Source organism: Brachyhypopomus gauderio, unplaced genomic scaffold (genome assembly GCF_052324685.1).
Source record: "Brachyhypopomus gauderio isolate BG-103 unplaced genomic scaffold, BGAUD_0.2 sc86, whole genome shotgun sequence".
NCBI classification, from domain to species: Eukaryota; Metazoa; Chordata; class Actinopteri; order Gymnotiformes; family Hypopomidae; genus Brachyhypopomus; species Brachyhypopomus gauderio.
Window position 1 is genome coordinate 739467 of NW_027506907.1, and position 24228 is coordinate 763694.

Genomic DNA, 24228 nt, shown 5'->3' on the forward strand with positions numbered 1-24228 from the left:
GAGAGACACATAGAGGCAGAGAGAGAGAGAGAGATACCCGGATGTACTGTACTAATGCCCCTCCCCCTACTCGGGTTTCAGCCTCTCCGTACCGACTCAACCCACTCTGCCCGTTTCCCCCCCTCGCTGCGGATCTACCGAAGCTACCGCAGTGAATCCGTCATCCGTCGATAGAGATACCGAGCGTAGACCTGGTGAGACGGTGTTGGCATCGGCGATATCCGTCCGAAAAATACACCTCATCCTCAGCACTGCGCCGCCGGTCAAATTCACAAAAGATTTTGCGCAGAGCGACGACAGCGCGGCCGACAGAATGGTAAGGGTTTGGCGAGGAGCTGCCGTCAGATCTTACAGTCTAGCTAGCTAATTGTATTAAAGCCCAACGTTAACCCGGGCTACACACAGCCGCAGGTTTAACACAAGCATCGAAACGACCCAAAATGTGTTTTTAAAATCCTTCGCGTCCAATATAAGCTGCATTTCGATGCAGAACAGAGTTGCTCCCGTGTCGTGATCGGAGCGTACGGAGATAAAATAGCAGCTTCGCGTAGCGCTGTGGCCCGCGTTACGACGGCCAGCCCGTGTGTGCTCTGCGCCAACTGTTGGGTTCGGGTTCTGTGTACGCGGCTCTTCCGAAACGTGAACGTCTTTATTTTAACGTTACACCACTCGGTGTATCCGGTGAGCGTGTTGAAGGGCGTCGTGAAAAGGGAAGAGACGGCGAAAAACGTTGGTGTTGTCGGGTCGGAAGCTAGTAGGCTGCGCTCCACGGCGGCGGCGGGTGGACTTGGCCGTGTCGACGGACTGTCAAGTTAGCAGGGAACCAGTCCGGGTAGAAAACGGACCGGAAAGGTCGACGGGTTGTGAGACGAGTTATATATATCTATAGCTTTTCCAACAGGAACCAGACCTGTTTTCTCTTCAAGGAAAAATGGGCGATTTCAGACCATGTTTACATCTGCTGAAAAGTGTGTGTGTGTGTGTGTGTGTGTGTGTGTGTGTGTGTGTGTGTGTGTGTGTGTGTGTGTGTGTGAGACGGGTTGGATAAAAATCACATTTTGGTTTGTAAACTTAAGTCGGTTTAAACCGTGTTTGGATCTCAGATGTCATACACATCGCGTATTATGGCATTCATTTACACATAATAGCCTACTAACAAGTGCATTCGACTATTATCAGTAGTACTATTAGTATTATTATGGGATATCAAGACAGTTGCAGTGAATTGATTGCTCATTCTTAAAACAAATCCAAGGCAGCTTCCAACGTAAACACCGTACTTCAGTAAGTCCATATCGGATGGGGGGTTGGGGTGGTGGCCATGGACATGATGGAAGTTCTGTAGTGTGGCGTTTCTCACAAATGCTGAACCTCAATTCGTGGTGGGTTCCATGCTGGAATTCCAGAGGTCTTGAAAAGTTACATGTAACAGTATCTGCTTTCTCTGTGTGGCCCACTATTTGAACTTTCTGGATCAGAATGTACTAGAAGAGTCTGATCCATATCTGACCATGTGCAGTACACGTTGAAATAGGCCATGCGGGATTTTTCCGAACCCTCAGGCTTCATAGCCCATTTAAACCAAGATGCTCACTTATTCTCTGGTACTAAGAATAGTCTCCATGGAGACCACAGATACAGGTTGAGCTAACCACCCCTTGCTCTGGGGAGTAAAGCCAGGAGAGCCTTCCACATGCATGCAGACCCCTTCAATGGGTTTTTGATCAGGGATACCTGTCGAGGACCATGGCTGCCTCTGGTGTACTGACAGATATAGCATAAACCCACCCACCCCCCGATATGTGGTATTGCTAGAGTTGGCCTATACACGGGAAAGGCCGTGTCACACTGCCATATCAGCACGTTCTAACTTGCACATCATTGATCTCGCAAGCGAGGACATGTTGTCACTTCCTGTGCTCGGATGCAAGCTTGCGTTCTCGCGTGGTCCATGCATACCATACCTGCTATGTCAGGAATGTGTTTCCCAGCCCCCGCTGCCACTGTACTGGGGAGATACCTCAAGACTTCATCAGGCCCGAGAAGTTCCACACGGCGCCTAGCTGGAGGTACCTCAATAGTGCACGAGTGTATATATGAGTGTTTCACCCAATATACAAACAACGCTGACGACGAATGAGAAACAATGGGGGATCGGCTAGAATGATCTTGTTTGCATAATCCTTGCAAGCTCCTGTCAGATTCCATTCATTATTAGCATTTTTTGATGGACACTGTCAGAGCTCAGTAAGAGTTTACTAGGTCTACAGCATCTTGCACTAAAAAAAACATTGCGGTGAAACTTTCTCTTGAATTTTCCCCCCTTGGTAGCCGTTTCATCGTATTTATTGCCTTTGCTTTAAAAAAAAAATATTCCTTTGAGCCTAATCAAGACGTCAACACACTTTCCTATTTTCTTTGGAAAAAGACGTACAGTGTCTGCACTCTTGTCGGTCTGGTTGTTGTGTGTCTGTCTCCTTATTGGGCAAATGGAATAGAATCCAGAGAGCCCAGTGATGTCACAAAGGCAGCTCGGAGTTCTGGCTGAATAGGACGTTCCCTTTGGCAGACGCTTCAGGTCTTTGTCTTGTCCATCTTGAATGTTATGTCCACCTTCTTTTAGGGAGTCTGCTAACCGGACCATTCCTATCATCACCTCTCGGGAACCTCATGCACAGACGAGCAATCCAGTTTTATTCAGTTTTAATGTGCTGTCGCGTGGGTCCTCCAAGTCAAAATAGCACAAAGCATGCAGACGGTGCTAATGTTAGCAAGGCTGTAGTGGTTGCTGTCTTTGTATCTTTGTACTGCGCGCAGATGTAGGAAATAAAGGGAAAGAGGCCGTGAGACACGGTTCACAGTCCTGCACAGGTGACCCAGAATGCAATTATAGCAACAAAGAGGTTTGTTGACAGTGTTGTAAGCCACACGTCCCCCACTCCTAAGCTCCACCTACACCACAGATACTTTCTGGAAAAACTACCCAAAATGCACCTGTGAATCTGCACCTTCTGTTGTTGCACTTGTGCCTTTCTCATGACTAAATGGGTGCTTGAAATTGTCGGGACTCCTGTTAGCGTCGGGACTCATGTTAGTTCTCTGTATTTCTCTCTCTTTTATCATATGTGTTCTTGATCTTTTGTAAACAAGGTGAGGGTATGCATGACCGCGTCCTGTTCAGGGGGGAAAAACTGGACATGCGGGATCGCTTTGCATGACGCTGTCCTGGTTAAATCCCGCCAATTCATAAGACCCTATGGTCACAGTAAGACCCTATGGTCACAGTAATATGGTCGGTACATTATGCACATGGAGTCCAGCTAAGAAAAGCTTCCTCAGCCCTGAGTGACTGATTGGATGCCTTTCCTGATGGACATCTGTCTTGTTTAGTTTTTTCTCTGGTAACTGATATCCATATAGGGCAACATACTGACTTCACGTGGTTTTGCTAAATGGCTCCCCAGCGCACCGCTAATTTCTTGTAACAAAACCTGGGATGGCCCCGCCCCTCTCCGCCCTCGTGTGGCCGATCTAACCCTTAAACAAAGGTGCTTACATGCACTTAATGAATAGAACGAAGACGGCTGAAACCGACGTTACCCCCGGATCCACATACACACACACACACACACACAGTCATCCTTTAATAACCCGCATCACTGAGTAATGCTTTGGAATAGACATTATAATGGACTGGCAAACATTCATGCAGCTCGCTCGCTATGGTTTTGTTTGAGGTCATGTGATGTCTGTACGTGCTATATCGAGTTCCGAGATTAACATTTGAATTTCTCATGGAAGCCACGCCTTCCTGTGCAACGCAAGGTGGTTGGTATGGAGACGGATCAAAAGCTAAGCTTGCGTTCGCGCTTTTAAGCGAGCCTTCATGTAGTGCACAGACAGAGGCACGATGGTGCAGGCAGGCTAAGATAAGACCCTTCTCTGATGTATGGAGACGCTGGTCTGTCCGCGGTACCCAGCAGGATTGACGTACGGTTCAGCTCCAGTAGGTATCCGGGGGTGGAGAGGTGGGTTTGGAATGAGTGCTGGTGTGAGAGCTTGTCTCCTAGATTACATGTTTTTTAATCAGGGATATTATTGATGTCCTCAATTATTCATTATGTCATAGCTGTTTGGTTTGATGTTTCTTCTGTTTAACCCCAGAAAGTGCAAAAACCAAATGAATAAGTAAACTGAATTTAAAGTGAATTTAAAAGATGTAAGCTTTAATGAGAAATGCTAAATAGTGCTGTGAAGAAAGGTTAAAGACAAAAAGAGGTTGTGTACTTGATGGAGACTGTTGTGTCTGTAATGAAGTGTAGCAGGAAAAGTTCCTCAGGCGTCCCAAAACCAGACGCACGTCTCCTTCTTTGCTCCGTCTCCCCGCATGCCTGTCTTCTGTCCCCTCTCTTCCCTCCCCTCTCCTCTCTCTCACATCTTCTTTCTCTCCCCTTTCCCCTCCTCTCTGCCCCCTCTCACTTCTTCTCTCTCTCTTTTCCCTCTCCCTCTGTTTCCCATTTGTACATGCTCCACAGCGATGCAGCAGATTGGTGGTGGGTTGTCTGGCTTTGCCTCATATTTGTGTCTCTCTCTCTCTCTCTTTGTGTGTCTGTATTTTTGTGCAGTGTGTTGTGCTTTTTCCCCCCCCTTGCATAATGACATGCGCTCATCTGTGGATACGCCCAGGCAGCAGGCTCTCAGGGTGTAGCCCACACAGCCTCTCAGGGTGTAGCCCACACAGTAGGCTACAGCCTCTCAGGGTGTAGCTCACACAGTAGGCTACAGCCTCTCAGGGTGTAGCTCACACAGTAGGCTACAGCCTCTCGGGGTGTAGCTCACACAGTAGACTACAGCCTCTCGGGGTGTAGCTCACGCACAGCCTCTCAGGGTGTAGCTCTCACAGTAGGCTACAGCCTCTCAGGGTGTAGCTCTCACAGTAGGCTACAGCCTCTCAGGGTGTAGCTCACACAGTAGGCTACAGCCTCTCAGGGTGTAGCTCACGCACAGCCTACAGCCTCTCAGGGTGTAGCTCACACACAGGCTACATCCTCTTCAGGGTGTAGCTCACACACAGGCTACAGCCTCTCAGTGTGTAGCTCTCGCACAGACTACAGCCTCTCGTGGTGTGGCGATATGCTTACAGTCCATCCTCTTCATCATAACCCTAGCCAAACCGTAACAGTTTGTGTCGTAAAATTGTGCTTAATTTCTAGTTTATTGTTAGTAAATAACTGGAACACTTGTCATTTTCACGTTGATTTTAATTTTTAAAAAATTGAATGCATATATATATATAAAATCTTCATAGAAACGAATAACATAAGACGGTGCAAAGGTTGTGATGGTGCGGTCGTACTGGTTCCCTCCCGTGCTGGTCCAGCGAGACCCGCTGGGGGGCGGCCCAGTCCGGGCGGCCCCCACTTGGGCCTTCGTCGTTTGCCGCACTCTGCATCCTTAAAGAAACCTCGTTCCTTCTGGCCACCGTGCTGGTAGAATGGCGCGACGTCACATCGCTTCTAACGGGTGGCTTGGTCTCGCCACGGAGACGCGGCGGCAACGTTTACGCCGGCCGCGTCTCATTTAATAGCTAGTGCCCTTTAACAAGTGCACTTCCCCCTGAAGCCACTCCACACAGAAGGTACCCGGACACAGAGAACGTAATCCCACGGTTACATTTTGGCTCGGTGAATACATTTAAGATTATTAATCCCTCCTGTCGCTATCGTGATTATTGACCTTTTCATATAATTAATGATGTTCTGTGTTTTGTTGTGCTTGATTTGTTTGAGTAATACTGTCGGTTTTTTTTGTTTTTTTTTTTAGGGAAATGAAGCAAGTTATCCTCTGGAGATGTGTTCTCACTGTGAGTATCCGCCCGCTGGCCTCTTGCACTTCTCTGTGGGAAATCACACGGACTCTTCAGTGTTCTTCACGTTGGGCGGGTTGACTGTGGGTAGACGTTGCCTAATGTGCCCATAATGCACTGCTCCCTTTTATGGGTGAGGGTAAACTGTGAGGAAGGGTTATTGGCAAAGTTATGGCTCGCTCCGCTGGACCGCTCACCCATGTTTTTAATGGTGGGTTTTTATATGCAGGTCCCAGATCAGTTATATGACCCTTAAATGATGCTTCCAGTAGTTGAAGATGGGTAATTAGAGCGCAGGAGCTGATCCACAGTCAGATTGTCCCCACACTAACTGTATACAGCGATAACTTAAGAGTGTATGCAGAAGTGCAACTGAGATCAGTTGCAGCAGTTAACTTGAGGGCTTTTTGAATGTAGATAATATTAGGAGGACTGATCCTAGGTCAGTTGGGTAATGCAGGCAGGGAGGGTAACCAGAGCCCACAATGTGGCCTGGACGAGTGACTGATGGATGTTGGCGTGGCGACGGAGGCTATAAATGCCTCCTGTCTGGTAAAGGTCACACACGAGGGAGAGCCTCACTTATTTTTAGAGTGTGCGTGTGTGTGCCTGTACGTTCATGTGTGTGTGTGCGCGCATGTACATGCATGCATGCACATAGACACGTGTGTAAGGTGCACGCGCACACACACACACACACATGCATGCTTGTCTGAGTGTGTGTGTGCGTGCGCATGTACCTGCGTGTGCATGTATGCATGTCTGAGTGAGCGTGTGGTCATGGGGTTAATGGGGTTAAAGACTGTGTGTGTGTTGGGGGGGGGAGTGGCACTTCAGGACAGGTGATCTTACACCAGTAGTCATCAGAGCGGAGACTTAATGGAAGGTGTGTGCGTGTGTCTGGCGTGCTTGCAGGAAACGTCATAGGTTAGACGGGGGTCAGGTTGGCTATGTTTGGCCTTATGAGAGTGTCTGTCTGTCTGTGTGTGTGTGTGTGTGTGTGTGTGTGTGTGTGTGTGTGTGTGTGTGTGTGTGTGTGTGTAGCAGAAGGAAGCTTCTTAACTCGCCATGAATTTTGAAGTACTGTCCTTTTGACTTCAGACATCAGAAACATCAGACCACATGCACACAAGCACGCACTCATACAGCACGCACTCATACAGCACGCACTCATACAGCACGCACTCATACAGCACGCACTCATACAGCACGCACTCATACAGCACGCACTCATACAGCACGCACTCATACAGCACACACTCGTACTCACACACAAGCACACACTCATACAGCACACACAATAAGTGTAAAAGGAGTGAGAAGTCTGTAAGGGTGTGAGTGAACTGTCCACATTAATGTATTTCACTGTCTATCATCAGGAACTACACTACCCACAGCTCTCTGCTCTGTTCTAGTAAAGTCTCCATGGCAACTTCAACATCGGTCTCAAGCTTCTGAAATGACATTCATAAGGCTTAGATATATCTGTTAGTCTCTCTCTGTCTCTCTCTGTCTCTGTCTGTCTGCCTCTCTTGTCTCTCTCTGTGGGTGTGGGTGTGTGTGTGGGTGTGTGAGCGAGCAGTGGTGGCTTGCAGGGCACTTGAACAGCAGAAGTAGAATCAAAGTGTCCAGAGTCTTTTAGGTGTTTCTCATGCATCTCCGTGGTGATGGTCGTTAGCTAGCCACCGCTAACACTCCTGCTCCACTGATGCACTCTTCCCTCGGCAGGCCACACTAATCGTCTGCAGATTCGCTTTAACAGAGTGATCACAGGCCAGCTGGTGTGAAACTAAGCCACCTGTTGGTGAGCTGGGTGCTTAGCAACCATAACAACATCCCATGATCTTCCTGTAATTAGCACTTGTGGCCACAGAACTATCCGACGACATGGCTGACCCTCCTGTGAGGGGCCGTGGTCTGGCTCTGAGTTTGTCCGCTCCCTAAAGGCCGTTGGCTGACCGTGGACTCAGTGCTCGACCACGCCACTGTGAGCAGCAGAGCGGCCCTGGAGGGCAAGTCTGTCTGGACTGGTCTGTGTGTCGGGCAGTTGTGTAGACGTACCTCCAGGTCTGCCGCTGTTAGGAGGAGAGGGGGATGGGAGAGGAGCAGAGAGTGGAGAGAGCACTCATCACAGACAAGTGAAGAAAATCTCAGCTCTGTCAGAAATGTAGGGCTCTCCACACACCCCCACACACACCCCCACACACACACAGAGAAACATACACACACACACACTGCCTGGCCTTTTAAAAAATGGAAAGACGTCCCGTTGCCTTGGAAAATGTGTCAGTCTGTTTTGGGTCAAATCACTGCATCAAGCAGAGAAAACATCTAAAGAGATTACAGAAGCTGCTAAAATTGGGTTAAGAACTCATTATTGAACATTGGAAGGATAGTGGGGACCCATCGTCTTCGAGGAAGAACACGCAATGTGAAGGAACTTGTGGGACTGAGCAGCGGTGTGGCCTTCAGAAACCCACTAGTCAGTGAGGCGTACTGGGGGAGAGGCTTGAATTTGCTAGGGAGCGTAAAGATTGGACTCTGGAGCAGTGGAAGAAGGTCACGTGGTCCGAGTCCAGACCGACCCTGTTCCAGAGTGATGGTCATCAGGGTAAGACGAGAGGCAGGTGAAGTGATGCCTAGTGCCCACTGTACAAGCCCGTGGGGGCGGGGCTATGATCTGGGGGCGCTGCAGTTGGTCAGATCTGGTTCAGCAGTATGTGCTGAAAGAACATGAATATACTGAATGACCAGGTTATTCCAGTAGTGGATCCTCTCTTCCCTGACGGCACGGCCATATTCCAAGATGACAATGCCAGGATTCATTGGGCTTGAATTGTGAATCAGTGGTTCAGGGATCACGAGGCATCATTTTCACACATGGATTGGCCCCCACAGAGTCCAGGCCTGAACCCCTTTGAGAATCTTGATGTGCTTTGTACAGCGGTCAGATTCTACCATCACTGCAGAAGCCCGTTGAAACAACGCCAGAGTGAATGTGTGCCATAATTAAAGCTAAAGGCAGTTCAACTAAATATTACAGTGTGACCTTTTTATTGGTTGCGACTTTTTTTTTTTTTTTAGGCCAGGCAGTGTATGAGGGGGTGGGGCTAATGGGGGAGAGGGTAGGGTGTGTGTGTGTGTGTGTGTGTGTGTGTGTGTGTGTGTGTGTGTGTGTGCGCGCGCGCGCGCGCGCGGTTTGCCAGTAGTGACCTAGTTCAGTGTGCTGTTGCCACCACTTACCTGTTTTTCTCATCCTCTGGTTTGTGGCCTATGTCAGCATCCCTCTGACCCCACGTGCTCTTAGCTTCCTGGTGTCTAGATTCACAGAAGTGATGTTTTACCCCAGTAAGTAAATTCCCCAGGAAGAGACAGCCTTCTTGGGGTCATTGATGAAGTTAGCTGCATTAGCTGGAGCATATAACACAATGGTGTGCAGGGCTTGATGCATACTGGATATTTTCATGGTATTTTTGTGGTATTTTCATGGTATTTTTGTGGTATTTTCATGGTATTTTTGTGGTATTATCATGGTATTTTTGTGGTATTTTCATGGTATTTTCATGGTATTTTTGTGGTATTTTCATGGTATTTTTGTGGTATTTTCATGGTATTTTTGTGGTATTTTCATGGTATTTTTGTGGTATTTTCATGGTATTTTTGTGGTATTTTCATGGTATTTTTGTGGTATTTTCATGGTATTTTTGTGGTATTTTCATGGTATTTTTGTGGTATTTTCATGGTATTAAGTCTTTAGTGTTTTATTAGATGAGCAGAATTCCAGCAGGTAACTCGTGTGCTCTTAGCTGCTCTGGGCACTGAACAGTTCGGCCATGCAGCACGATGTACACGATACACAGACGTGTTTGTGCTGCTGTGCCTCTATGGGCAGGAGTCAGAGCGACAGGTCACACGAGGACAGCTGAGACGAGGAGGAGTGATGCAGAGGGAGTGTGTGAGCGGAGGAGTGGTGTGTGTGAGCGGAGGAGTGGTGTGTGTGAGCGGAGGAGTGGTGTGTGTGAGCGGAGGAGTGGTGTGTGTGAGCGGAGGAGTGTGCACTCCAGACCTGGGAGAGATGGTCAGGAGGCCCCAGAAGGTGGAGGAGCCTTCAGAGTGGTTCAGTAGTTCTGTACAGACTTAAGGCCTGAAACACACACTTCTACTACATATTAATATTAATGCATTACATAGCATAATATTAATGCATTACCCTTGCTATGCACATCTAGTGTAATCTGCATAAACGTGCAAATAGGACCTTATAGTGTCCATGGTTTCATACATGCTTACATGTGTAGATATGACTGGTGAAAGTGAGGATGTGTATGTACACATGCACACACACACACACACACTGTTATGATAAGTGTGCCTGGGTGTTCATGTAGTACAAACAGATAGAACTCTGTTTTGTATGCACACACACACACAAGCACATACACCAAGAAGCTGCCTTAATATTCACTCATGCAGACCTGTATTTTGTATTGTGTTAGTATAAACACAGACACACGCACACCGAGGGTACAGGTTGACTGCCTGAATATCCAGGTTACATCCAAACAGATGGCTATTTTGTGCATTTAGTTTTGCTCATTAGAGCAAACCCCTGCACTTGCACGCACCCACACATCATTGAGTTACTTGTGTACAGGGTGACATCTAGTGGCCGCTCCCTGTCATGACCTATTCAATTACAGACGCAGCTCCTTCCTTGTTAGCCCAGTAATGCGATAAAGACTGTGTGAGTGGTTGGGTCTCTCTCTCAATCACATACAATCTCCTTCTATCCCCTCACAAATATCAATAATTTATCAAATTTATCTATTTGAGAATTTGTTAAGCTAGAGATATTTGATGTATCTCTCTGTGACACGCTGTTCCATCACGAGATGCTACTCACCGTGTTTGATTTCCTCTGCTTGGGCGGCCTGACCTTTGCTCTCGGGGCATTGAGGGTGTCTCTGGTCTCTAGTGCGGTGCTGTTCTCACTGACGCCGTCCTCCCGCTCTGTCTTTCAGTTGATGCAGATGAGATTAAGAGACTAGGGAAGAGGTTTAAGAAACTGGACCTGGATAACTCGGGTTCACTCAGCGTGGAGGAGTTCATGTCCCTACCGGAGCTCCAGCAGAACCCGCTGGTCCAGCGGGTCATCGACATCTTCGACACGGATGGCAACGGAGAGGTGGATTTCAAAGGTGTGTTCATTCGTCCGTTTGGTGTGTCAAAGTGACAGTAAAGTTACAGCTAAAGTGTTAAAATTGATTTGCTAAATTTCCTTCGGGATTTCATTCTCTGAGAATGTCTTAGCTCCTCCCTTTCTAAAGGCCAGAGTGATGCTAGCCAATCACAGATGTCTGTGCCGTGCAGTGCTGGCCAGCAAGCGCCAATCTGCTGATCACATGCAGCTGTTCTGTCAGACTTATGATCATGGATCTGTACTTAGTTCGTCTTAATTCTGTCTTGTTCCCCCTCTTTATCACGCCCAACCCTCCCTGGATCCGCAGAGTTCATTGAGGGTGTTTCTCAGTTCAGCGTCAAAGGGGATAAGGAGCAGAAACTCCGCTGTGAGTAAAGCAACGTCACGCCATTCCACGACCCAATCACATCCACGCACGCCATTCCACGACCCAATCACATCCACGCACGCCATTCCACGACCCAATCACATCCACGCACGCCATTCCACGGCCCAATCACATCCACGCACGCCATTCCACGACCCAATCACATCCACGCACGCCATTCCACGACCCAATCACATCCACGCACGCCATTCCACGACCCAATCGCATCCACGCACACCATTCCACGACCCAATCGCATCCACGCACACCATTCCACGACCCAATCACATCAGTACATCCCATTCCACAGCCCAATCACATCACAGAACCCCAAAAAGCTCTCAACACAACCGTTTTCTTGCCCTGTGACTTAAATGGCATTTTAGGAAGCAGCGTTGCTTTTTTTCTAAGCTCTGCAGTGAACAGACCACTTTGCTATGACACCAACCTATTCAAGACACTGTTTAGTTACCATAATATTAGAAGGTGTTATCACACACATTCTGTTTATTCTGTTTGCACAATTCTATGAAACACTTCACAAAAGATTTGAAGTTTTGAATTTGTGTATAATGGCACTTGTGGACTCTCTTCTCTGGACCGGTATTACTGGCATCCTCTACAGCCACTGACAACACAGTGATTGCTCTGCTGTTGCTAATAATTCCCTGCACAATTCTGCTTACCTAGCCATCTACCAACCTCCTCCAAGGTTGCATCAGCAGGGTTAAGCACTGAAGTCAAGATTAGGGTGGAGGGCCTTAAAGGGCCTGTATTGTGGAATTGCTGAATTGTGAAATATGCATATTCTGCATATTCAGCTGTTTAGCCCTGCCCACTTGTATTGCAGTCCTCAGGTGTTTTTCAGCTCCAAGTGCTTTTTGAATGAGGCACAATACAGAGCAGCCAATCAGAACAGAGCTGATTTAATCATTTTGCAGTGATGTGCTGCAGAATATACACTCAGTGGACAAATGTATTGGGACACTCCTCTTGATCACTGAATTCAGGTGTTTCATTCTGTCAACTTCGCCAGAGGTGTATACAGTGAAGTGAAATACCACAACTACACTTTATACACCATATAAAGTGTAGACAAACATGTAATGCAGGACCAATGAGAAGATGTAGAGCAGCACCACCCAGTGCGGAACACAGTAAAGTGGGTGGATGTGCAAAAGGATGTAGCGCACAGAGATTTTACCAGATACAGCATGCAGCAGTCACTGAGTATACCAGTTTTAAAATGAATAATTGTTTAATGTAATATCTGGTTGGTTGTAAGGGCCTGAACGCTCCGGGCCCGCTCACAGACAGTAGGAGTCATCTTCTAGGAAACCTTACTGTGAGCAGATCTGAGGGCAGCATTGTGTATATCCTCAGTGAACACCGTGCTGCTCAAAGATCTGCTGCTCCATGCGGTTAGACTGAGCGACACGCACCAGAAACAACCCTCCTCTTTCCTTGTTGCATCATTCATTCTTTGTGACATCATTCATTGTGACATCATTCTTTGTGACATCATTCTTTGTCCTTGTTCCGTGCTCACAGTCGCGTTCCGGATCTACGACATGGACAAAGATGGCTACATCTCAAACGGCGAGCTCTTCCAGGTCCTGAAGATGATGGTGGGTAATAATCTGAAGGACACGCAGCTGCAGCAGATCGTTGACAAGACCATCATCAACGCCGACAAGGATGGAGACGGCAGGATATCATTCGAAGAGTTCTGTGCGGTGAGGAGGGGAGGGAACTCCTGTTAGAAGGGTGTTTTGTTTCAAATTCATTTGAACCCCCCCCCATTTGAACCCCCCCCCCCCCATTCACTTCTAATGTTATTCTCCTTTGTCTTCCAGGTGGTTGGCGGTTTAGACATTCACAAAAAGATGGTGGTGGATGTGTGAATGGACAGGTGGCGTTTCTCATCCTCTTTTCTTCTTGTTTACCCTCCTTCTCCCTTTCTCTCATTGCATCCAACTATCCGATTCCCCTCTTTTGTTTTCCCTCTTTCTCCTTTTTTTCCCAGTAGAAGTGTTTTGTTTTGTGTGACCACACCTCACCCATCTGCAAAAAAGCAAAACAAAAAGAAAACACAGAAACTCGGAAGACACCAACAGTCTGAAGTGTTATTGAGCATTATGGTCTTTCCCCTCCTGCTGGTGAGAAATGAGGTTCCGCAACACTGAGCAAGCGTTTCAGTTTAGTTCAGTTTGGAAAGGAGGGGAAATGGGAGTGTGGGTGCGCGTGTGTGTGTATGCGTGTGTGTGGCTGGGTGTGCAAAGTGCACGCATGTGCAAGTGTGCATACTACATGTTCCAGTTTGTTCCTTTTTTTCTTTCATGTTTTTTGAATGGGGGACTTTGTATATTTATTTTGCTCTTGTTTTTAAGTTTGAGAGTGTGCAGGGCAGTGAGGCTGTAGACATGGAACGTGACTTACTTGATTATAACGTTCCACAGTAAACGCACGTGTGATTGATCAGAATACTTAAACGCATACAAATCACCGCCGCACACTGTTTAGTATTGCTGGGAGATCGGCTCCGTCGTGAGGCACTTCACGGAGTCCACCGCCGTGAACGTGCCACCACTCATCCTTGTTTTGACCTGTTTCCAGTGCAGGCAAAATAGTTGAGTTTTGCTTCAGATGTCACGATGGGGAAAGGTGATTGGTGTTTCGTGACACGGGAAGTATTTGTGTGTGTGTGCACACACGTGTTTGTGTGCACGCTGCCCTGTTTATACTGTCAGAATGTAAAAATACAGCCCGCCCTTTGTGATATCCACCGGAGCAGGATCAATGCAAAAACATTTCAAGTTGTGCACATACACAATTATGGTTTACCACATATATATATATATATATATAAAGGATTAGGGTTTCCAACAGTCAGATAGTGACACCGCTACAGGATAGAATCGTGCCATCTGCGTCCATATAATCAATACTGTACATTTTTGCGTTTATCAAGTTTTGCAATATTATTATAAGAGAATATGCTCGTTCAAAATTATGAATGGAGGTTCAACACATTCTGTTGCATAAAAACACAACATTGTTTAGATGTTTTTTTATCTGCTTGACGTTCCATTTGACTGCAGGCAGTGATTAATTCATGTTTGTATATCAGAAACTTAGAGAACTAGGATAAATTGGTTACTCTGAGGATAAGCGGTTAGCGTTCATTAAACATAGCTGGAGACATCACGGCAGGCTAGCAGAGTGTTCATTTGTGCGGTATTTAAATTCGATGTACGAACGTTCTTGGGAGTGACTTTAAACTGTAGAACCTGACTGGATTTTTTTCCTTTGATCCTACAATGTAACGGTTTTTCTCTAGCTTTGTATTTTAATGCCGCCAGTGCGTTTTGGTAGATTTAGTTGCGAAAAAGACCGTGAACGAGAGTTAAAAAAAAAAAAAACATTACCTGCTCTACCTTTTTTGCTTTAAAAACGGATGCCCCCACGCCCTGAGTTCGGCATTCCGCTGCGAGACTCTGTGGATATTTCCTAGTCTACGTCTTTTAATACTCCGAGCGCGCCTCGTGCATTCGCTGGCAGCTGGTCACGTGCACCCAGCGCGAGTACGGGCGTTAAAACGGCCCCTTCTGTGGCGCGTGAGCTCGCGCGTCAGCTGTCTCTCCTTACCCGCGTGCTGCACGACGATGGCTCTTACTATGTCCTTCCGAAAGACCATTAAGGTCTTGTGATGTGCTTGCATGATACGGGAGGGTGTCTTTTCTTTTCTTTTTTTCCTAATATTTTTTCCTTGTGCATGTAGGTCTGACTTTTGGAGAACGATCCTCCTGTTTACATATGAATCGTAAAATTAATAGTATATGAATGACAGTTACATATAAATATATGGATGTTGCCAAACTTTTGGTTAATGTTTTAAATATGGAAATGATTAAAAGATTCTCCACTACATGTATCCATGATTCTTATGATAATTAAATGAATATAATAATCTGAATCATTGTGACGTTATTCAACAGAGCTTTACCATAGCGCCTCTTGAAGCCGCGTGCTGTTAAAAGGGGTCCACGTTTTGTTTTGGGTTTTTTTCTCATCCGTTTCATTCATGATTTGGTTGGGTTGTTTTGTACAGACTTTGTTATTAACACGTAGTTTGATTAGCGCTTTTTTTTGCTTTTTGGTTCAGTGCTTTGTATAACTTAAGTTGGGGGTATCTCGTATACTGTAGGTGAGACGATGGTGGGTGTTGGGCGGGGGTTGAAAAGCTGGGGGGGTTTGAAAACAATGAAACAACTTTTCAGTCTTAGCGTTTGTTTTTAGACCTGCTCTTCATCTCTGCATGCTGCGTCATATGTCGTGGGATCCATTGAAATGTCACTCATGACTATGAGAAATAAAACATTGGAAACTTGTAAGATACGTTTGTTCTTTTTTGTAACACCCCCCCCCCTCCTCAAACACGCACACTAATACTAATTCATTATTGTGTTGGGCAGTACTGTGACGGTAGCGGTTGACATGCCTTCATGAGGGGCGTAAGCACAGTTATCTGTTAGGGACTTGTTAGGCTTTCAAAATCCGAGAAAACTAGAAACTGGAATATCACGGCCAAGTTACACTTACGCGTACACGATACGGTTGTGACGTTGGCAATATTTTTATTTAGATTTATGAAAGTTAATATTTAATATCTGTATTTATATCGAGCCTTTGTTGTACACAAGATCGCTTTATAGGCCTACATCAGAATTCACGAAGGGGAAAAATATATCGTCATTAAGATCAACTTGAAGCTTGCGCATCATTTATGGGAACGTAGCAGTGGTAGAGCTATATCATCCGGGCCTATGACACTTATTCTCGTCCCGGAAAACAACTTCTGTAAGACCTGCTGTTCTAAAATCGTTCACTAAAAATAACGGCCGATCATAGTGTGTGAACTTTTCGTTTCTCGAGGTGGAGAAGTTTCGTAGTTTTTGAAAGCTTAATCGGTCGGCCCCGTTGAAGTGAGCTCATGCACTTTGAGAGGCTACGGAGGAGCGGTTTGTCAACCAAAAGGCAGTTGGCCAGGTGGCGAATTCACTGCACGCGAAGCAGTACAGCAGAGCCACCACTTGGTGGCAGCAAAATACAACTGACTGGTTTGCATCTTCGAGTTTTAAAGACTCTAGGATAGTCCGTTTTGTATCAAAGATCCTGAAGACCTTACGTTTCAGTGTGAAAATCCTCATACTTTAATGTACAGTCATGCAATGAAATATAGACCCCAAAAATGCTTTCATGTGAGTACAGAGACGTTTACACCCGCTGTACAAGCTCTCTTTTATTAGCCACGTCATTAGTCAGTGTTTCCGGGGTTTTCTTAATTGTAGTCGTGTCGACGGAGGTCTTTTTGAGCAGTCACTACGGATTAAACAACGCATTCGTTTTCCTGCACCAGGAGGTTGAGCCTCTCTCTCACCCTTCTCCCTACTGAAGGTTTATGACCTATAAGTTCTTATGTTTTCTCAACTGCTGCTTTCCAGAAGCAATACATTCAGAATTTTCCCGAACAGTGAGAGAAACATAGTAAGTAGCTTATAAAATGTACTTTTTCATTTGCACATGACTTCAAACAAGATATACCCACCATCAACCCATTAATTCCGTTTCCTGTGTTTTGACTCAGAAGAACGACATCACAGGTTGACAAACATTTTCAAACGCAGTCTTATGTTTTCCTCCCCGTGTTGGACCGTGCTCGGAAGAAAACAAAGAGCACGGAGAGACCGACACGGAGACGCAATACCCACCTTATCAGTCATCATCAGGTTAGGCCTAGCAGACAAGTTAGAACCTCTATCAATTACAGCTATCCTGCATACACAAACAAACGCGCGCGCGCGCAGCTCGCGCTCTCCCCAACTTTCAGCCCCTTGCCCTCACACACACACACACACGGATTCCTTTTCTAACCTGCGCAGGAGAACCGCTTCTCTGTCTCGGTGTCGGCGACGGCGGCCGATATTCCGTATCATTATCTGCAACGATCGGGAAAGAGAATAGTTGATGAAAGTGAGAAGATCGGAGTAAAGCGGATAGGGTTCAAGTGGAGTTCACGCGCACTCCTAGGTGACTTTATTTCGGCGCGCGAGACGCTGATAAGCGCGTTTATCAACAGGGGAAAAGGACACTGACGACACAGGAATGCTATTTTAAGCCCGTTTCAGATTTTCTTTCGGTCCCTTTTAAGGCGAAACGTCAGACCAGGCCTTACTGTAGTGGTACAGTGTGTTAATCGAAGCCGTTGTGTACTTGAAAACGTCAGGCTCGACTGGTCTTGTGTTGTCAGGCTCAACAATAGTTAGAATGCTAAAGTAAACTTTCACGTCAAAGGGCACACAAGACTTGATTTGCTTCATATTTAATAAATTCCGTTACACGTTTTTTTTAGTATTTTGTGTACGAGTGAATATAGACCGTGCAAAGTCAAATGCCACATAAGATCTTTAAACCCAACGCATCCTGTTTTTTTTTGCATCCGGCTGTTCATTTATTTATAAGACCCTAATATGGAGTGATCAAACATCACTGTAGAAGTGCTAAACCGAGCCTTGTGAGCTTGGACTCGGCTACTTCTATTGTGCGGTATTAGTATGTGACTTCAGTCCCTAAACCCCAGTGAGACTACCCTTCCCCTCAGCCCAGACGAGCGTCACTTTGTTTCCTTGTCGCTCGCCACAACACAAGCACCTGAAAAGCCCCGGTCGCTTTTCTTATGTAGATTAGATTAGTATATTAAAAATTCATAGACCTAAAACCTACGATCATACACTACAACCTTCACCAGTGCAAACATACACGCGGACAGGATGCACGTTGAGAGGTGACTACCGAGCTCGTCAGTTAAACGACGCCTGCGTTATGGCCGCAGGGCCTCTTTATTTATTGATTTTTTTTTACTGCGCACTACCGTTGGATATGATTACACGTCCGCGGACTGATAACGAGAGTCGCCTTTCAGGTGCGCTCAGGTGTGCCGCTGTCGGCCGGGGGACAGCGGCGTCACGCAGGTGTCAGTGAGTTAATAAGAGAAGCGTTGGTGTGCCCCCGATTGAGGGGGTGACTGCGCACGAGCCGCGCCCTCGCCAAGGTCCACCTCAGTCTAGACTCGCTGGCTAATGGTTGAGGACGCGGTGACTGTCTGAAACCAATTGAATCTCAATATTCTAAAGCCTAATCGATCTACAAAACATCAGTCCATGCATCTTAAATTTCGTTGCATTTACACGGATCCATGGTGGGGGATCAAATTCTATGCAACACATGTGCAGGCAAATCAAAGAAACTCTGAATTTACCTGTGTTGCAAATTCCATTAAAATATACACTATATTTCCAAAAGTATTTGCTCACCTTCCTTGACTCACATATGAGCTTCACTGACATCCCATTTCTAATCCATAGGGTTCAATATAACGTTGGTCCACCCTTTGCAGCTAAAACAGCTTCAACTCTACTAGGAAGGCTGTCCACAAAGTTTAGGAGGTTATTTATTGGGATTTTTGACCATTCTTCCAGAAGTGCATTTGTTAAGGTCACATACTGTTGTTGGACCGAGAAGACCTGGCTCTCAGTCTCCGCTCTAATTCATCCCAAAGGTGTTATATCGGGTTGAGGTCAGAACTCTGTGCAGATCGGTCAAGTTCATCCACAACAGACTCTGCCATCTATGTCTTTATGGACCTTGTTTTGTGCACTGGTGCACACTCATGTTGGAAGAGAAAGGGGCCAGCTTCAATCTGTTGGGAGCATGGAATTGTCCAGAATGTCTTGGTATGCTGAAGCATTCAGAGTTCCTTTCACGGGAACTAAGAGGCCGAGCTCCTGAAAAACAACCCCACACCATAATACCCCTCCACCAAACTTTACACTTGGCACAATGCAGTCAGACAAGTACCGTTCTCCTGGCAACCACCAAACCCAGACTCGTCCATCAGATTGCCAGATTGAGAAGTGCAATTCATCACTCCAGAGAACACACCTCCACTAGTCTAGAGTCCAGTGACGTTGTGCTTTACACCACTGCATCCGACGCTTTGCATCGCACTTGGTGATGTATGGCTTGGATGCAGCTGCTCGACCATAGAAACCCATTCCATGAAGCTGTCTGTGCACTGTTCTTGAGTTAATCTGAAGGCCACATGAAGTTTGGATATCTGTAGTGATTGACTCTACAGAAAGTTAGCAACCTCTTCACACTATGCACTTCAGCGTCCGCTGACCCCCCTCCGTCAGTTTACGTGGCCTACCACTTTGTGACCGAGTTGCTTTAGTTCCCACAAAATTCCATTTTCTTATAAAATGCTGACAGTTGAGTGTGGAATATTTAAGGAAATTTCACGACTGGATTTGTTGCACAGGTGACATCTTATCACAGTTCCACGCTAGAATTCACTAAGCTCCTGAGACCTTTTCTTTCACAAATGTTTGTAAAAAAGTCTGCATGCCTAGGTGCTTAATTTTATACACCTGTGGCCATGGAAGTGATTGGAACACCTGATTCCGATAATTTGGATGGGTGAGCGAATACTTTTGGCAATATAGTGTATTTCTAAAAGTACTTCTTCATAGAGACAAACACTGTTTTTTTTCTTTTAAAAATAATTATATGGTTATTTTAAAAGGGTTGAAGGTAACAAATGTATTGCCAGGATTAAGGATTGGAGCTCTTATTTATTTTTGCATGTGTACAGGAAATAAACATTGCTCGAAGACACTGAAACAAATTAAAATAATCTAGAACTTCCATCATTTATATTTGAAGACTGGAAACATTCTTGCGAACAGCAAAGCCAACTAAAAAGGTGGTAAGCTATGTTGCAAAACAGAAAAAATATTGATTATATGTTCAAATAATCCCAGGTTTCTATAGCTAGTGCGTGATGTCCTTAACAGAATGTGTTTCGTTAACAAGCACATGTTGAGATTCACCTCTAAACTTCAACTTCTCCAAAAAAAACTACCAATCTCTTTCCATGCTGCTACATTGCAGTGTTGACGCACACCACAAAAGGCCATGGTGCTGTGACATCATATTGGAGTTCAGATGTTCTGATTGGCTAACATCCGGAGTCTCCGCCTTTCCATGGCTTGCCGCTTCTTCTGTTCAATCTCTGCATCGCTACACCTTCCCATTGTTGCTACCGTCATCTGAGTGATGTCTGGGCCAACAGAGAAAACCAATCACTCACACCTTCACACACTGATCCAATAAATGTTCATGAAATCATTCTGTTTACACAAGTATTCATTCATTCATCTAGTAATTCCATGACTCTACAACATGTTACTTCAGTCACTGTTTCTTTTCTTTTATTTGCGATTGTAAACTATCCCCTGATTATCAAAGTAACTTTTATAGCTTCAGTCCCTTGTGTAATTGTGCTTTTGTAAAAATAAATAAATAAAAAATCCAAAACTCAGAATGTGCCAAGCTACTCATTCACTCATGTTAAAGGACTTACCTTTGGACATAGGTGCATTATTAAAGGTGCTATAAGGCTTTTTGAAGTGATGGTCTTCTGGAACCCTTCGACATGATTGGTGGGAGGTGGCCACACCCCTCTCGCAATCCTGCGGCTGTACCGCAGTACCTCCGGCTGTGCTAGTCACTCCCAGTGGTCTCTTAACATGGGTGAACCTGTAAGGCCCTTTAGTTGAGCCACTGGATTTTGCCACCATGCTGCTGACCTCCATATTCCCTAGTGAGGTGCTCCCGTAGGTAAGTGCAGTGCCCCCTGCTGGAGAGGCAGGTTCCAGCGTAGATACTGGGATATGTGTATTTAAAGCATCATGGGTCTTGGTAGGATTCCCATTCTTAGTTGAAACATTAGGTGTATGTCTCTGCCATTCACGTACTCTCACACTGGCGATGACGTTCTGAGCAGTAACCGTGGCGTAGGGGAATGCCCCGCCCTGCACACAGCCGTTTTTCATTTTGGACATCCCGCCGTGAGCCTCCAGAGCGTGGTCTGGTTTAGACGTGGACTCTTCCACTATTTCGCACGCCTCACAAAGCAGACTGTCATCATCTGCCCCATCGTCCCAGATGTCATCAGATGCAAAGATGGAGTCCAGGTCATCATCCGGGATGTCGTCGAGGCCGACGCCTTCGGTGACCAGGCGGTTCTTCTCCTCACAGACTGTGGCGTCCTTATGCCAGAACCCAGAAAGAGCAGGTGCAGCAGATGATGATGAACCAAAGTGATTATAATCCAACAAGGTTTTATTTACAGATTCAGCTCTCCGTGTAGAGGAAACGTTGGTCGTTCCGGATGGCCGCTGCATCTGGGTTGATGTATTCCGCTTCTGCTGATTGGCCTCCGCCGGCATTTGTCTTCCTAAAACATCCTCGTTGGTAGGTAACACATTCCACTGTTGGTCAGGATGACCCCAGGATGAACCAGGGTCCATCTGAAAGGTGTGTCTGCTTTTGAGCCTCTGGTTTGGTCCTTGTGAACTGCCGTACTTCACGGTGTTGCCAGGTTGCTGGCGGCGAGTGGCATTTGTCGTGCTGCTGTTTGCGTTCTTGGAGAAAGCGCTACCTCCGTTTCTGTTTGTCTGTTTCTGCGTGGAGCTGCATTGCGGTGTGGAGAAGAGCTCGGGGTTTTGTGTCATCTCAAACGCCAGCGAGTCCTCCAACAAGTCATTGCTCCAGTCGTCCTCGAAATCGTCAGCTGTGCTTACACCTGGCTTGCTGTTGCCGAGCGGCAACGCATCGGCAAGCGCCTTAGCGACGTCTGCATCCGAGTCGTCGCCACACAGCGCCACCATGGAAACAGACACGTGAGCTGAACTTTTATCGTTGCTTTGTGCACAGGTGAGATCTGTGTCCATGGCTGCTTCAGGTCTGCTATCGGCTACGTGCTGAAAGTGTCCACTTAAACCCTGGCTGAGGAAACCATTGCTACTGGCCTGTAGAGTTGAGCAATCAAAGAGCAAGTCCAGTTCATCCTCATCCTCATGGAAGAAGGCCACGTCATCCGATGGATCGACATCCTTCATTCCACCCTCCTCTGAAAGCTCCGTCTCCCTCTCGGCTTTGGGGTCTCTGGCCTGTAGCGGTGCTGGTCGGTCATTCTCCTGGTCCTGGTCCATAACGTCCACAGATGCCTCCGAGGTCTGACGTCTGGGAGGAGCTTTCTCAGCTTGGATCATGTTGAAATCAAACTGCTTTGCTAACTTCACCAAGTCGTCCACGACACTTTGCCTGTGGAACCGTACAAATATGTGGAGTGAGATCATTTTTGAGTGTTATTGATAGAATAGCAAAAAACATTAATATATATATAGACTCCCTTTTATATCTCCATGTTAGTTTCATACTTTTATATTAGTTTCCATATAGATCACAATAAATACAGAACATGTTCACAGCAAACAAAGAACATGTTAATAACTAAATAATAAGCCTGAGGTTTAAGAGAGTAACGGGCAATTGTATACAACATGCTGCAATAATAACAGTAAGTGGACCTTGTTGATTTGGGCCTGGTCGTGGGCTCTCGAACCTCTGGAGTACACGGTACAGCACTGTCCCCAATCCACTGTAGCAAAGACAGCTCTGCTTCCCCAGGTCTCCTGCTCTAGAAATACATAACCACACCGCTGTGATAAAAAGGTGGCCATTTAAAATAGGGATAACAGCATACAAAATTGTTGTGCATTTCTGAAAACCTTTGGCGCTATCCGACTGACGATGTCAAATATATCCACCGATTTTATATTAGTAGTTCTCCTTCGGCTGCGTCCTGGGAAATAGGAAAGACAGGATACGCAAAAATGTGTTAAATACAAAAAATGTCAAATAACAGCTAGCCTGAGATAACTAAACTAAGAGAACTAAGCCTATGACTATATCTCACTACTTAGTGTAGTTACCCAACTACACTTCCTAAGTACCAATAATGTTACATAACCCGTTGCTGGTTAAACTTGCCATTCCTAAAAGGGGCCGCTGGAGACGTTGGGTCCCAGATGATGTCCTGTTGACACTCGAGATCATTGTTAGGAGACTCGATAGTGGTCCAGCTTCGGAATCTGCTCGTTGGCAGACGTGTCGGTGTTTTCCAATCTGACCAGAAACGCAAAGCCAAACCATGAGACCAAACGACAAACTAGCCAGAAACACAGCCGTACCTCCAGTTTAGCAACGCATCGCTAAGAATCTTTTATTTTTGGTGGAGTTGGTTCAACACTGCTAGTTAGCGTTAGTATTAGTTTGACAGTGAAACAGCCGAACCTAGCCGAACCGGTACCTGTTTTCTCTGCGCTGCTCGACGGGCCCTGATTTACAGGTTGTTGCTGGCTCGCCCTCGGACTTCTCTTGAGTCGGTTTATTTTTGCTTTGCTTTGGACAATTCTTGAAAGTTCAGATTGATCACATTCTTCCGGATAGTTCTTCTTTCTGTCATTCATACTTTGCTTATTGTTAAAGGAATCTACATCGCAACTGACCATATACCGAGGAGGTTACGACTACTCGCTAGCTAGCTTGGCTAATTCCGCTATGACGCGTTTAGATGTTTTGCCGCTTCAAGCGAACCGCCATAACTGCCCCTTTCCCATGAGTCAGTGCGCGCGTATGTTCAAGGACACGCAGTGTGACCAGCAGTGCAGCTGGGAGGACAAATCTGAGTGTTACTTTAATACGGCTCCTGTCTTTTTACAGTACAAGGACAAATATTTCTTGTTTCTTGTACACGTTGTTAAATATTAATGTGTTCATAATAACAATATTATTGTTGTTGTTGTTCTTCTTCTTCTTGTTATGCAG

At 46.1% G+C, this 24228-nt stretch overlaps 2 protein-coding genes across 3 annotated transcripts; one reads left to right on the forward strand and one right to left on the reverse strand.

The window, feature by feature from the left end:
• The first annotated feature begins 62 nt into the window (after positions 1-62).
• On the forward strand, positions 63-14905 carry ppp3r1b (protein phosphatase 3 (formerly 2B), regulatory s1ubunit B, alpha isoform, b). 2 transcript variants are annotated; one of them, XM_076991768.1, is made up of 6 exons: positions 63-316; positions 5824-5863; positions 10888-11064; positions 11374-11433; positions 12985-13169; positions 13290-14905. In XM_076991768.1, the coding sequence occupies exons 1-6, from the start codon at positions 314-316 to the stop codon at positions 13335-13337; spliced, it is 513 nt and encodes a 170-aa protein (XP_076847883.1). In that variant the 5' UTR covers positions 63-313; the 3' UTR covers positions 13338-14905. The 2 variants fall into 2 exon arrangements, with proteins under 2 accessions (XP_076847883.1, XP_076847882.1); XM_076991767.1 differs by lacking the exon at positions 63-316 and adding an exon at positions 5523-5684.
• A 5201-nt stretch (positions 14906-20106) lies between these two features.
• On the reverse strand, positions 20107-24228 carry etaa1a (ETAA1 activator of ATR kinase a). Its single transcript, XM_076991834.1, has 6 exons — positions 23711-24228; positions 23392-23526; positions 23130-23203; positions 22929-23038; positions 20918-22662; positions 20107-20614 (listed from the first exon to the last, which is right to left on the reverse strand). The coding sequence occupies exons 1-6, from the start codon at positions 23910-23912 to the stop codon at positions 20496-20498; spliced, it is 2385 nt and encodes a 794-aa protein (XP_076847949.1). The 5' UTR covers positions 23913-24228; the 3' UTR covers positions 20107-20495.

Excerpts from the sequence above, each read along its gene's own strand:
- etaa1a (XM_076991834.1), bottom strand. The coding sequence starts at position 23,912 with ATGGTCAGTTGCGATGTAGATTCCTTTAACAATAAGCAAAGTATGAAT. Across the intron at positions 23,039-23,129 it reads TCAGTCGGATAGCGCCAAAG|AGCAGGAGACCTGGGGAAGC; the intron begins GTTTTCAGAAAT and ends ATGTATTTCTAG. Across the intron at positions 22,663-22,928 it reads ACCAGGCCCAAATCAACAAG|GCAAAGTGTCGTGGACGACT; the intron begins GTCCACTTACTG and ends ACGGTTCCACAG.
- ppp3r1b (XM_076991768.1), top strand. Across the intron at positions 5,864-10,887 it reads TCTGGAGATGTGTTCTCACT|TTGATGCAGATGAGATTAAG; the intron begins GTGAGTATCCGC and ends TCTGTCTTTCAG. Across the intron at positions 13,170-13,289 it reads CATTCGAAGAGTTCTGTGCG|GTGGTTGGCGGTTTAGACAT; the intron begins GTGAGGAGGGGA and ends TTTGTCTTCCAG.